At 40.1% G+C, this 15,389-nt stretch overlaps 1 protein-coding gene across 1 annotated transcript in view; it reads right to left on the bottom strand.

Moving 5' to 3' along the window:
* Positions 1–15,389, bottom strand: part of LOC137197123 (protocadherin-15-like) — a 177,674-nt gene that overhangs the window by 129,551 nt on the left and 32,734 nt on the right. The window contains exon 3 of the mRNA XM_067610286.1: positions 2,247–2,312. Within this exon, the coding sequence (XP_067466387.1) occupies positions 2,247–2,312 (66 nt within the window). The remainder of the gene's footprint in view (positions 1–2,246; positions 2,313–15,389) is intronic.

Genomic DNA, 15,389 nt, shown 5'->3' with positions numbered 1-15,389 from the left:
TCCAGCTACCCCTATCCAATGAGGTAAAAATATCCTCAATCTAATGCTTTAACTGGCTTTGAATTTAGCTCATGGGCTGAATAAGCAAAGGAACCTATAGAAAACAAGCTTTGTCTTCCCAATAGAGATCTACTCTGCAAGTGAGACTTTATGTGTTGTGTCTGGCACCTGTCACTGGGTCTGCAGGAGCAGCAGCTTGGATAAATTAAACATGTTACGCTTCATTTGAGCAAGTGGGTTGCTATCCTCTTGTGACTATCCATTTCTCTAAAGTGAAAACCTCCTAGAATAAAACACAGCAAGCTTAAATGAAAAAAAGTTCGAAGAGAACGGGCTTATTTCTGAATGTCTGTGACAAAGTCTATTGTTTTCACCGATTCAAATATGATTCCACCCCAGACAATCAATGAATGAACAACAGTTGATAAAATATAGTGCCTTGGCAGCTGCAAATGTTATCACGTTTCTGAGAAATGCCCACGGGGAACCTTACACTTTCTTGGCTCTTCTGACTGATGTTAAATTTGTTCCTCAGAGGAGGCAATGGAAACAAGATTATATATTTATTTGTATGCCTACCTTTTTGACCCTGACCAAAAAAAGCCAGACAGACGGGTGATTATGTTGTTTGGTTTCCCATTCAAAGACATGAATGAATATAAAGGCGACTGCTCAGAAAAGATGGAATCTTATTATATGCCATTTGTATGGTTTCTGTGTGACAGAAGAGAAGAGACGAAAAACATTTAGAGGGATAATTGCTTTGGTCAATAACGGTGGGTTGCCTGTTTTACATTCCATTACCGGGAGGACGGGCTCTGGGCCGTTTCATCACACGGAGATAAATAAAAGGACGGTGGAGCCAGAAGAGACCCATATCCCAGGTAAATGAGTGCTTTATGAGGAAGATTAGTGCAAATCCCTCACACACAGAGCAACGGCACATGTGTGGTGAGGGAGGCTTTCGGATGCAGGCTTGGCCACCTCCATCTCATACATTCCCCCGGCAATCGATCAAAGCCCCCAACTCACAGCTCCACACACACACACACACACATATACACAGAGTAGGGAGTTGGTGAGACAGTATGACAGCCTGAATTGGAGGCTATTGCATTGATGAATGGTGGCCTCATTTGACACAGAGCCACCCAATCATACTCTTGGGAAACAAATATGCACATAAGGTGTATGCATATGTGCGCACACACAGTCTCTCTTTCTGAGGCACTCACACATCCACCCACAAAGCAGTGCCCCGGAGCGGATACTATATAGCAGGGAAGTGGAGCATCTGTGAAATTGTATTCTGATGTTATAAACAAGCTCTGGATCTTATCTTCAGTGTGAGCTTGCTCATTAAACTCTGTTAACCTGCAGTACTAATATCTGCAGGGAAAGCCGAATGAGACAAACACACACCTGCTCCATTCAGGGAAATACATTTCTCTCTCCCTCAATGAATATATAGCTCCTCCCAAAGCAGCAGTCAGCACTCCCTGTCACACAAACACACACATACACACATACTCACCAACAAAATGCAGATGACAAACGCTCACAATTCATAGTAAAGAGCCATGAAGGTGAGGGAGGAAAAGAGAAGAAATCTAGAGAGAGCTGAGAAGTGGGTGCAGGTGATGGGAGAGGCCAGAAGAACATGAAGGAGGAAGAGAAACGGAGCAGCAGTATATTTTGACCCACTCAAGTGTTGCGTGTCTGCTCCAAGCATCAGTAATTTCTGTGCTGCAGTAGCACAGGTACACCACAGTAAAGTCAACCTGCACTTGGAGCAGACTACTCATTAATGGAGCCCCATGTCACCTCTGTATGCCAAACACCATCTGTATTCACTCACTCAGACACACACATACACACCCCCCTCTGCTTTACCCTGGGAGAGCAGAACAAATATACACACCAGAACAACAGGAATTTATTTATATTTAATTTAAAACACAATCAAAATGACAACCCAGTGTCAAAAACATCTCCTACTATCAATCTGGCCCAAGAGCCATCAGCGGAGCAACTGTAGCTACTGCAACTACACTACAACACTGAACAGTCCCAATAGGGTAAGTATTAATATGTATTGCATTACCAAAGCAACACTCACTGTAGTACAGAAACAATCTTAACAGTGTAATACATGCCACTTGAGTGCATTTACCATACTGGAATACAGAATGAAGTGGAGTAGGAATATGTGAGAAGTGTAGGTGGGCTACTGTGTTTGTACATACCGTTGGGGCTCTCCTCGTCAATGGTCACTATAGTTGCGGGGGGGCCTGGCCGGGACAGCTTACACTCTGTATGTACAAAGAGAAAAACGTAATTGATATAAAAGAAGCTAAATTCCTGATTGCTAAATTTAAATGATTTATTTTGCAATACAAAAAGTATATTGTGCTTCATGGCAGCTTATGAAAATGACTTAGGGTCCCTCTACATCCAAAAATGTGTTTTTCTTGATGTTAATTCAGTTTAAAGTGTGAGCTTCACTGTGCAGAGTGATGTATGTGCAGAGTTTGACACAACAGGTGTGATGTGGAAAGCCTCTAGTGCACAAACACTGAGAATGGACTTTTCAGTGAAGTAGGAGACATCTTGTGTCCAGCAGTGAAACTAAAAATAATTTGCATACCCACAGATTCTGGAATTTTTAATGAGGTAGAAGGAGAAGATATCATTTTAAGGATTTCAACAAGATAATTGAACTTTTTTTGTGGAAAAACCATATCAGACACAAAATATTATCAAAGTAGAGTGTTTTATATACATCTTAAAACATGTTTGGAGGGGATCTTTAAGTCAGATACAAAAATTACAAATTGATTTAGTATTAAAGCTAAAATGTGTTGATATACAGCAGTGGTGGAAAGTAACTCAGTACATTTACTCAACTATTGTATCTAGATACAGTTATTGCGAGTTATTATATGAGTGATATAGAATATAGAATACTTTATACTTCACTACATTTCAGAGGGAGAAACTTGCAACACTACATTTATTTGACAAAAATAGTTTGACTTTTATATTTTACATCTTATAAAAAGCTTATCAGATTTTTATAAAATACAATGCACTGTTTAAGATTAAAACAGTAGTTCTCAATCTTTTTGCCTTATGATCACAAAAAAAAGCATTGTCTACCTGGGGCCCCTAAGCACGTTTCAGATGTCTATGAGTTTTTAGCAGTTTCACCAAAGGGATATTTCCCATTAAACTTCTCATATGGTTTCATTTCAATGACTGTTTGAGGCCCAAAGAGGTAAAACAATCCAATATTTCAAAAAAGCAAAGATCAGAGAAAAAATATTCCAAAATGTTTCAAAGTTTTTCATTTTTCTTCATTCCTACCTCATTAATGAAATATATAATAATACATCAGTCACAGGGGCCATTTTTAAGCAGAATGAGCACTTTTACTTTTGATACTTTTGAGTACATTTGCCTCTGCTGATACAACTGTCTTCTTTTGATATACAGTATTGTCTGAATACAGCCGACAGCAACGCCAGAACACTGCAAAAACCTGGAATTGTAAATATTTCATTGGTCTGATGAAATAAACCGCAAAATGTTGTTTTAGTGTGTTTCTGTCATGCCATAAGCTGTCACGTTGACACATCTTTTTATAGCAGGTGGCATCAATGACTGCTACTGCACAAACATCAACATGAATGGACTGTACGATACTGACACCAGACAAACAGGGTGGTCAAAGCATGTGGCAACATCATAAGCAGAGCACTGACGAGAGCAGCTTCACAGATGGAGGCCACAGCAGCTAGATGGTAAGAGCACATGGGACACAGGTAATGGCAGCTTGACAGACAGCACCAGATGGGGCAGCAGGAGAGGTGGAGAAGGGGAGACAGGGGGAAGGGAGGCGTCTAGTGTAGAGGAATGGGTGCTGCAAGGAAACGCGTTCTGCAGCTGATGTGAGGAAAGTTCAGCATTAAATGTCTTTCAATGGGGGAAGAGAGAGAAGAGTAGAGAGCGAGATACAGGTAGAGGGAAAGAGAATACAGGCATGTAATGAAACAAAAGGAACACAGACAGTGGATGTTTGCCCTCTTACCCTCATACTGCCAGTCTGAAGAGGTCAGAGGTTAGTGGAGCCAGAGGAAAGCAGAGCAGAAGCATGAAAGAAAAGAAAAGCATGAAACAGTTGGTTGAGGTACAGCTCTGGTGTTAGGAAAGAAGAAAAAAGATCATTATAAAGAAGAACAGATATTAGAACATAAGGGAAAAGAGAGGTAGTTTCAGGGAGGAAATACATTGGAAGTATCCACTGGAGAAATGCTGAAATGTTAGTAAACCACACACTGTTTTTATGGCCACGACATCTCTTCTTGCTGACAGCTGATGTTACTCCACAAGAGAGGTGGGGGTGGGGGTGCGTCACAAATATGAATCAATTTAAAAACTAAAACACTCCCTCTTGGTACATTAAGTAGTAGTGTGTGTTCTGGAAGAGGAAAAAATCAGTATGAAAGAGCACTGGAAGCCGTGTGCAAGTTCTTCAGCATCCTATCCCTCTCCTTTAAATCGCTCTGGCTCCATCTTGTAAGATATTGAATCTCAAGCAGCTTGCTGTCAGGCGGTTTCCTCTTACATTACATGTAATCAGAGAGGAACAGAAAAAAAGACACATGGTCATTGACACCACATCAACAGTCGGCATTCTAGGGTTTCACACCCACCTTCTGTTGCATGACTTCAGTTGTGCAACTGTGCACCTGTTGCCAGGTGCAAAACAGTGTATAGTTTAAATATGCATGGGCCTTCACTAATGTAATGGTTTAAAATGCATAATAACCAGAGATAAAAACCTTAGGATGTGATGTTGCTGCATTTTTAATCATGGCTTTTCCAAAGTGCAGATACACACATTAGCAATTAAATGGCAATGAAAGCCTGGGGCTAAAACATGTAATATTTCATTGCAAATCATTAATTACATTCATTTTTTAAATTCCTTCTAATTAAGGTTAGTGTCACAACCCTGGCCACATTGTTTTCTAGATTTTATCCGGAATAAAGATTTACATCCATGTAAGGAATCTCATCTTTGTTCTATATATGACTGGCCGTGTGGAAATCCATTCTCCGTTAAAGATGATGAGAAGCATACACTACTTTAAATCATTGAGGAATTATTATCAACACTGCTAATTCCTAAGGTGTACTCCCTGTTCCTTTTCAGGGTTCCATGATTTTATTATAATTAGAAAACCAGTACCCATCTGCTGAAGCAGGATGAGGGTTTCCTGTAATAGCGACAAAATGAACAGAGCAAGTGGGTCACACCTCGCAATCTGAGACATAAACAACAAGCAGCATCAAAATAAGTATGCAAATCTGCTCCGAGAGAATATACTCTGTGTGAAGTAGAGAGAGTGTGCACATGTGTGTGTGTGAGAGTGTGTGGAATAAAAGTTACTTACACTCATTTTTAGAGGCTTTTTAAAGGATCACAGACGGTCTGTTTTGTTAGTTTTGCATATGTGTGTTCAGGCACGAATATGTGTGTTTGTGCGGGTACACGTGTGTGTGTAGCTTTAAGTGGTCGTTGTGGCAGGAGGAGAGAAAGATGTAAAGAGTCTGCTTTGAAGACAAAAGGCAGAACCAAGCAGAGATAAAGAATATTGCCTCCATTTGCAATGCTAGAGGTCCTGTATTGCGATCAGAGCACAAACATATGTCACACTGGGGAAGTAAGGCACACGCATACACATGCATGTGAATACAAGCACATACACAAACTCACTTCAAGCAACGCTTGCTCACAGTTGTGTTCACAACAAAACTGAAATGATCTCAATCTGTTGCTACATTTTTACACCTTTTAGCAGTGGGTGATATTTTCTAATGACAATCTCCATCAAGGTCGATCCTAAAAGGCTACATTCTTGATTTAGGAAGTAAAAAAAAAGGTTAAATTGTTTCAAAAGAGAGAATGGTAGCACAGCCAGAGATATGTGGTACAGCAGAAAGATGTTGTTTGTAGAGGAGAGTCAAGCTTTTCATAAAATGCTACAAAAATAAGGAGTATGTTCACAGTAGCTATATGCTGTGGAGTACACATCTCTGGCATATTGAGTAATAAAAACTGGATGAAGAACAAAGTACAAATACTCAGTGAGTTGTGCCCTTCTCAGTGTGCACAGGTGATTTCAAATTTTTATGTTTATTTCAAATGGAAACCATTCAAAAACACCACAGAGTATAAGAATGGGAGCTAGATGAAAGACACAATTAATCACATAGCTGATTGTTTTTTTAATAGTAATTAGATTTAAGAATAGAAAGTATGTGCCTATTATCAACTTTATTTCTTGGGTAAATCCATACAATGTAAAAGGGCTGGCAATTGTTTCAGGTATTGTGTAGATATTAAAGCAGCACATACACCTAAGGATTATTTTAGTGAGGCCTTGATACAAATCATTTGAAAAGAGAAAGCAAATCATGGAACATGATGTGCCAATGGATGAGGGAAATACTACTATTAATTTATACGACTTCATCTCTGTCTTCAGTTGTAAGAGTTTAGGGTCAATATATCAGCTTGTGGTCAATAGGTCATGAAAAAATGCATAGTGGTCAACAGCCACTCAATAGGTACTATTTAGCCTGATCAAGAACAAATAAAAGACAATGTTGCTGGAGATAATGCCAACTGGGGGGCAACATTAGATCAAACCATAAGATGTAAGGTCAACTGGTAAAAAATTCTATCCGGCAAATTTCCAATCATTTGTTTGTCATCATTTGGTTGGATTCTGTCACTGGTTGAGAGTTGGTAGGTCTGAGGATATTTGTGAGATTCAGCTTGTCAAGAAGGAAATAAGTGGTGCCAACAGGAAAACAAACTGGATTGGATCTTGCAGTTCTTGGAGATCGAAACTCCCACTGACTAGAAAACTGGCTTATTATTGGCGAGCACTGGGTATAATCCTATGATCTGATGCATTTGGAATATTTAGGCATCTACAAATATAAGATAACATCAGGTTTTCAGTGCATCCACAAGTCAAAATGAGGAAGGTTAAGGAGACAGAAGTACATTATAGAGCCCAAACACTTAAGTCCAATCAATATAGCTGGCTAGATTGCACACTGATGTTCATAAAAAGGCTAATCAAGAAGGCAGCCTCATTATTAAAATTTTTCCCCTTTGTGTATTTCAGTAGCTTTTTTGACTGTAGTGGCGTCTATCCCAGTCCAACAGATGCTCAACGAGCTTTTGTTCCCTAAATCTCAGGACGCATTGCTTTTAACGACCTGATCTCTCTGTTCCAAATGAAATGAGCATTGGGTGGTGATGGGATGCAACAAGCAGCATTCAATCTAATACTAATAGGTACTAATAGGTAATCAGGGCACTGTATATTTCAGAGGCCTAAACCACAGACAATCAAATTTTGACCTCAGGGTAATTTGCTCTAACCTAAAGAGATCTTCTCACTAATCAACCTAACAATGTTGACTTGAAGCTGTAATACTTCAATTACAAAATGATTACCGCTTGTGTCACACGGGAGTCAGGCGGAAAAAAATGGATGCGAGCAAGTCTCAATCAATTTGAAGAATACTTGAGATTGAAGAAAACAATTTTGTTGCCCTGCAAAAACCATAACATATTACAAAGGATAGAGAACTGAGAATGTTTTATCTGACAATGCAAATAACCCCATGAAATGCTTGTTTAATTTTGTCTGACCGCTTATGACTTGTAAACATTTTAATACCTTTAATCATTTCCAAGTTAATTTTGGCATATGCAGTGGTATCATGTTTCTTCCCGGTGTTTGAGGTTTACATTTATAGTCAACTGCAGGGTGTTTAGGCGAATGCAAAGAGTGTCTGTGTGCTTCAAATATTGGAGAAAATTAAAGCTTTGAAATGCACCACCACTGTATGTGTTATTTCTTCTATACATAGATCTTTCATCACACTTTTCAAATGAGACCATCTGAGATGCAGACAACCTCCTAAACAATTCAAGTTTTTACAAGGCAGCTCATCGACCGCTACATTACTGGAGCAACAAGGCGGTGGTGAGATGAATTCTGCTCACTGACATTTAGTTTCAAAAGGCATTTTTACCTGCCACTCGATTCAATAGCCTGCTCTTTCCTGTGGCTTCATCTGCAAAAGCACCTTTTTAGCAACCAATAAATCAAACTGCTGCTCCCTTGGAGTAGAGATCTTAAAAAAACTGATTTTAAAGGACAACTAACCTAACAAGCAATGTGGTCCAGGAGGCTGCACTGTCTCAATCAATCTTGCACAACTTTACAACAAACCTACAAAAGGATCAGGGGTATCTTATTTATTTATATAACTAAGAAATGCAAATTATTTCATATTTACAAACTGTAGCAAAACATGCTTGACCTCCCTAGATGTGTGCAGCCGGTCATTAAAAATTGTCAAAGACAGAGAGGGAGTGAAAAAAGAGAGGAAGATTCAGAAAGGGCAGAGGCAACGAAGAGGAAAGTAGGAACTCATTTCTCATCCTTTAGATGGATGGCAAACTGCCAACTCAACACAAGGTTCCTCTTATCATAAAACGTCTCGTACTGTACATCCATATACAATCATAAATGCGTCTGCCCTTTCATATAAATATCAGGCCTTAGGTGATGATAAGGAAATGTTTAACAGAGTGCATGGAAAGTTGGTCTGGCTAGGACAGGGAATCCAGATGAGGTATTTTCTCTTCCTTCAGCCGCAGCACCGTTGAACCACCTGAGGGAGCATACTCTGCTGATCTCTGGTCTGACAAGTGTCTACTTAAAAAACTTTGAGGTTGGAGGTTAGTGTTATGACTAATCCCTGGGGTGGCAGGCAGCCCAGGACAGAGATGAGTAGAAACGGAGCAAACGGGGACACTCTTAATTTCCCAGTTGGATTGATATGGTTTATTTTGAATGGATCAATGTCCAGTGGGGCAGAGGGGCATTCTGAGATAGGTCCAGCAGGGCCTGGCAAAGGACAGTGAGACAGACAAAGGGAAGCTGTCCAGTGACAGACACTGCCAGGTAATGGCTGCTCATGGGCAGACAGCAGGTCAGAGCAGATGAGCAGTTTGTGTTATAGTGAGGGGGGTTGGGCCAGTTGTCCACAGGGGTTGGCTGTCAAAACTGTGTATTACAGTTCACATCATACAGTAAAAGGTCCCTTCTTGTTCTGAGTAGGCTCCATTAGTCATTTCTTTAAGTCTCAAAGCCTTTAGATGTTTAGATGAGTGATTTTTATATAGTTCATATTGTAGATTGGAGGGGGTTTTTTTTGTTGTTTTTACTCTCAAGTTTTTCCTTAATAGACATGTATTTGAATATGTAAATTCAATGATACTGGGAGGACAAAATAACTACCCTACAAAGTGATGCCATCCAAGACGCACTCCCAACAAAAACAAACATTATAAGGTTAGGAAAGATAAAATTCATTGCACCTTCATTGCATAAGATTGCGTTACAGGCATTGCTTTTCTTCTGTCCACCCCTTTAACTATGGGTACAGAGGTGAGACAGCTACCTGATGTTTCCCTTCATTTAAGTAATATGTCACAATAGGCATGGCTTTAATGACACTGTTACCAAATATAGATATCGTAACAATAATTTCATTACATAAATGATTTTTACAAAGAAAAGACTCTCCTGGCTGCCTGCACATATGAAAAGCAGCTGTAGTGTAGCATACACTACATGTTTTATCAGTAACCAAAGATTATAGTTATCACAGCCAGGAATGAGTTACTGAAAAAATTCAAAATAACACACTCCAACTGCAGTCATTTTGATGGAAATGAAAGGCAATTCTGTTTTGAATGGACTTTACTGGCACTCTCAAGTAACCACAAGAGCAGATCTATATTGCTTGCTGGTCGAAGAATGTCTTCAACCACGCTAAAAGTACCACATTGCATGTATTGCAATATTTAACAGTACCCGCCAACACTCCCGATTTTCGCAAGAGTCTCCCTATTTTGAACTCTTTTTCCCACTGTCCTCCTGATTGGTAATTTCTCCTGTTAATCTCCTGATTTCATAGTGATAAAAAATCAAACTGTTGTTTCTCAGTTTCTGTTTGGGATATGTGTTGTTGTACCTGGCAACCCAACCTAAAGGCAGAGGTAAGCATGCGCAAACACCCCTGCCTGATGTAAGTAACTTGTCACTGTGCTCGCTGAAGTCCTGAAAATGGGAGGAGAGGCTGGGGTGTCTCAGCCAGCAAGTTTACAAGAATTTGTCAAATTTTAAGATACATGGCAAACTCAAATAAACAGTTAGACTACATACAAACAGTTTTTGTGTTATTAGCTTAACTAGCGTGCTGTGGTTGTGTTAAACATATCGGTAGTGGATGGGACACTGTGGTCAAAGCACTTGAATACCACTTTTCTACATGTTTATGCTTGTTGAACTGGTGGATTGACAAAGTAATCACTGGCTTTTTACCCAGGACGGTTTCGTTGCACTTACAGTAATGAGCAAAGTTTTCGTCAGCTCGAGTAAAACGTTATCTTTTACTTCATCCCACTGCCCCCGCCACCAAAAAAAACTCCTGTATCTTGAAACCTAAATGATGGCAGGTATGCAATTCAAAACATGATGAATACCAGCCTTGACCTCAGTTCTGAGTGGTAGATTTAGCCACAGAAAGCCTTCAGTAACCACAGTGTTGGGTCAACAGGTCAGATGAGATTGACTGTTGCTGTGACAACCAACCTCGTCACAGCTTTGCAGCAATCAGTTTCTATTCTTTTATAGGTGGAAACGTGTAAAGACATTTCAAAAGAAAAATAGACTGCTCTATCACTGGACTTGATTGGGAAAGTGAGGCAGAGCTTTCAGGGAGGAAGCATGAAAGCTCTAAATTCTGTTATTGTTTTGTTTCAAATTATTTGCTGTGCTCTCCTTTAACACTGATTATCCAAAGCTCTGGAGCGTAATAAGAGAACCCAAATATAACCAAGCGTCAATTATGTACACACATGACAAAAAAAAGTTCTACATTTTTATCTCTACTTTGTGCTACTTGAGCACTGAGCATACAGGTATGTTTCAATGTCATGCTTCCACACATAGCCCTGCCTTGCAGTTCAATTAGTCAATCACTACAGTTCAATACAGTTCCTTATTAACAACCATGAACTCCACCAAAAAGCACTCAGTGGTCAAAAATGCAGTTGTTTTTACAGCTGAATTAGTTGCTTTGAATGCCAGTACTCTTGGCATTGATCTGTTTGCAGTTACAGTACACATACTGTATATTCTACTCCATCAAGTCATTACAGTTATCCTCATATGTTTCATGCCGTTTATTAGTTGCATCTTTTGTGATTTACTGGTTACAATGTCCCTACAGCAGATGTGTTCAGCGAGTGCTGTTGCAGCTCAAACATGTTGCAAGGTAGAACTGATTATTTACTGTAGTTGCTTAACATTTTCAAGAATGTCATAATGGCGATCCATCGGCCTTAACCATAAGTCATAGGCATTGATCATGTTCCTTTGTTGCGCAGAAAATATAGAAAACACATTAAATTCACATAAAATGTCATCCAAATGTATAGTATAGTCTCAGAAACAAATATGATGTAATCATATCTTTTTAGAGTTAATGCTGAGTTTTTCAATGCATACTGCCTTGTGTACTTGATAAGGTGTTTTTTCTACCCATTTTAAAATTCTCTCAGTTTACTTTTTTAATATGTTTTTCATTGTTTTATTCATTGTAATATTAGTATTCCATTTGGTGGACTAATAATTTACACCTGGAAACATTATGATTGAATGTTAACTAGGTGAGGGCTCAATCTATTTGTCTTATCAAACCACCGAGCAGAAATGATGACTGACAATTTCAAATCATGTTAAGTAGAGTAATTTCACACAGGCTAAGATTGTCACAAACAATATTGGTTTCTGAGAATAACAGTGGATTTATTCAAGTTTATGGGTTTATGTACGATTAAGCTCAGTCTTGCCAAGACCTCTGTTCCTTACACACTTGAACAGAAATGCAAATTTCCAAATGTGCAAAGCAATGGAAGCCAAGTATCTGAATCTAAGAATAATTTGTTTTCTTTACGGTAAAAGGATTGTTGCAGGTTTGAGCTCATGCTCAACAGAACTGATGCAATTACAAAACGATAAGGATCACAGCTGATCACAGTGGTTAACAATCCAAGAATTCAAACTCATGAACTCAAACTCAAAACAAAAATACCTGGAATTCTGTGAGTCATTCTGTTTTGTGAACAACCAACATTCTTACAGCTCACACCCCCTTTTACATGTAGACATCAAACCATTCACCATTCCCTTACTTGAGAGGAAAGAGCATCTAAATCGATGTGGAGACAGACAGTGATGCATGCTTCTTCTTACAGCATGTCTATGTTTGGCACAAGGAATGCAATCACTGCTTCCGTCTCTATCTCTCTCTATCTTTTTCTGTCTCCCTCCTCTTCTCCTCCTCCTCTGTCTCTCCTCCTCTCCTTACAAATCATTAGAAGTGTGGGTTTCTCTGCGGGGCTTCGCTATAATTGTGTGTATGTGCTCATTTTTAAGGGTCACAAGTTGAGGATGTGTCGGAACAAAATGTAAAGCTAATGGGAGACAGGCAGTGGAGAAAGAGAAAGGGAGGGAAAAAAAGAACAGCAATAGTGATTGTAACAGTGATGAGGAATGTCAGTGAGATAGAGGTGGAAATGAATTCCTGCAGCATCATGTAAATCATTAATGGCTGATAATGGAAGAGAGAGAAGGAGATTACTTTACTGATGTGTAATCCCTTGCAGAAGCTCCCCCTCCTACTCTTCTTCAGATTTACCCCTCATTGCTGCCTATCGTTGTCTCTCTGTGAGGTTAACCACACCGGCAGGAGGGCAAAGGTTGCAATCACACTCTCAGTGAACAATTCAGCACATACACACTCATGTACTGAGCTCCAGGATGGGCTTGTTGGTCCTAGTCTTACCAAGAGCGCCCCCCTCCCTTCTTGTGCTGCCTACAGCCTGATTACAGCCTACTGGTGGGCAGATTAAAACCCCTTCCCCCTGTCACTCCACTGCTCCCCCACTCCACAGGCTTCTGCTGCAGCCAGACACAGTCTGCACATCTGGCCCCTAATCAGACAATCCCAAAAATAGACAAACAATTGTGGGTCAGAATGGATGTGCAGATGGGAAGAGAGCGACAGAGAGAAAGAGAGAGAAGAGCAGAGATGGAAATAGTGTGAAAGAGGAAGGCAAGCTGATGCCACATGGCAGAAGTGTCCACAGGCATATTAACTAATCCACACCTCACAACACACACACACACACACACACACACACACACACACACATATATATAAATACTACTGAATGTGTTTGTGTGGGGGTGTGCGCACATGCATTTGTCAGACATCTGGATTTCGTGACAGAGGGATTCGGAGGTATGGACAGTGTGCATCTGTCCACTGTGCTATGGATTGAAGTCTGACCTTTCATTACCACTTGTAAAACTGCTGGGCTTGCTAGTCCCCACTGACGCAAGGATCGATGGACATACATGAGGTACACTGCAGGGTTTACATGCACATGTGTAATCCAAAATGAATCTCTGTTGAGAGAGACCATCTGAGCCTACAGTACAGGGGAGTCAGATGATATGAAGTAAAGAGGATAACATGAAAAGAAAGGAATTAAGGGACAAGGGTCACAGAGGAAATGCAGGAGAAGGAGAAATATAATAGCGAAACATAAAGAAAGGTCCATGATTTTTCTTAATGGCTGCCCCTATCAGTGGAAACTAATCAGTAATTATTGTCTTGATATTTTTGGTTGAAGTTTTTTTATGTTCTTTTTCACGGGAAATTAACTATTAATCAGTCATTTCTGGAAACTGACACACAGTATTCACAAACACACTTTCATCTTTAATAAACATTACATTTTAAGAGATCCCTCCGCATGAACCATTTGGCACTTTTTCAGTTAAATCGATTAATTGATTTTTTGTAGAAATCTTAATGTTTGTCAAAGGCAGCTCTTCTTTCTCACACGGTTTCTCACACACTTACTGCACATTAGTTCGAAGTCTTTGATTCATAGTCTCTCCCTGATTATTAAATAAAGACTTGAAAGACACTGTGACATCCACTGGAAATGCGCTGCATGCATAACTCCAACGCTCAATGCCATCTAAAAATTTTTGGTTGGTATTTTCATTTGATGGACAAAAAACACGTTGACAGAGCCAAAAGCCAAGGGCTCCTTGAAGTGGGCAGAGCAGGGAAATTTATAATAAATAATGATAATAATATTACATTTAATTTGTACTGCACTTTTCATTCATAGTAAAACTCAAAGTACTACAGTATTAATAACATTAAACATACAGCATAAAGAAAATAGTAATAAGAGTTAAGATGAAAAAGCCTTCGTGAATAGAAAGGTTTTTAGGCCTTTTTTAAAAAGAGTCTAGGGTCTGTGCTGCCCCCAGATGGTTAGGAAGGCTGTTCAACAAGCCTGGTGCAGCAGAGCAGCAGAGCAGAAGGGTCAATCCCCCATGGTGCAGAGCTCAGTACTGAGGGCCCAGAGGTGCAAGCTGCTGGCAGATCTGAGGGTGCAGGTGGAGGTTTGTGGTATGATCAGTGCCTGTAGGTAGGGAGGTGCATGTCCGTTGATGGAATTGTATGTGAGTAGCAGAACTTTGTAGTCAATCCTGAAGGAGACAGGGAGCCAGTGCAATGAAACAGACTTGGTGTTATATGTTTGTGTTTTTGCACTTTCAGGAACCTGGCAGCCCTGTTCTGAATGCACTGGAGCGTCTGGATGCTCCTGCCAGGGATCCCTGTGAAGAGCACACTGCAGTAGTCAAGTCTTGATGAGATAAAGGCATGGACAAGTTTCTCTGCATCTGACAGGGTTAGAGAGGGGCGGAGTTTAGAGATGTTTTTGCGATGGTAGAAAGAGGTTTTGCACAGATGTCTTATATGGCTATCAAAAGTCAGCTGAGGGTCAAACCTAACACCCAGATTAGTGACTGAGGAAGAAAGGGGGATGTCCTGGCTGTCAAAGTGAGATAAGGTATGGGGAATAACAGAATCTAGTGTGGAATGCCAATAAGGAAATCTTCAGTTTTGCTCCTTTTTAACTGGAGGAAATTTGTGCTCATCTAGGCCTCGATCTCCTTAAGACAGCGCTTAGACATGACATGGTAGCAGAAGGGCTTGAGGCAGTTTTGATGTACAGCTGGGTATCATCAGCATAGCAAGACATCCCATGTCTGCTGATGACACGTCCAATGGGGAGCGTGTAGAGAGTAAACAGGATGGGGCCAAGAACTGATCCTTATGGAACACCACAG

Source organism: Thunnus thynnus, chromosome 14, assembly GCF_963924715.1.
Source record: "Thunnus thynnus chromosome 14, fThuThy2.1, whole genome shotgun sequence".
Classification (NCBI taxonomy): domain Eukaryota; kingdom Metazoa; phylum Chordata; class Actinopteri; order Scombriformes; family Scombridae; genus Thunnus; species Thunnus thynnus.
This window is presented reverse-complemented; position numbering and strand designations above follow the sequence as displayed.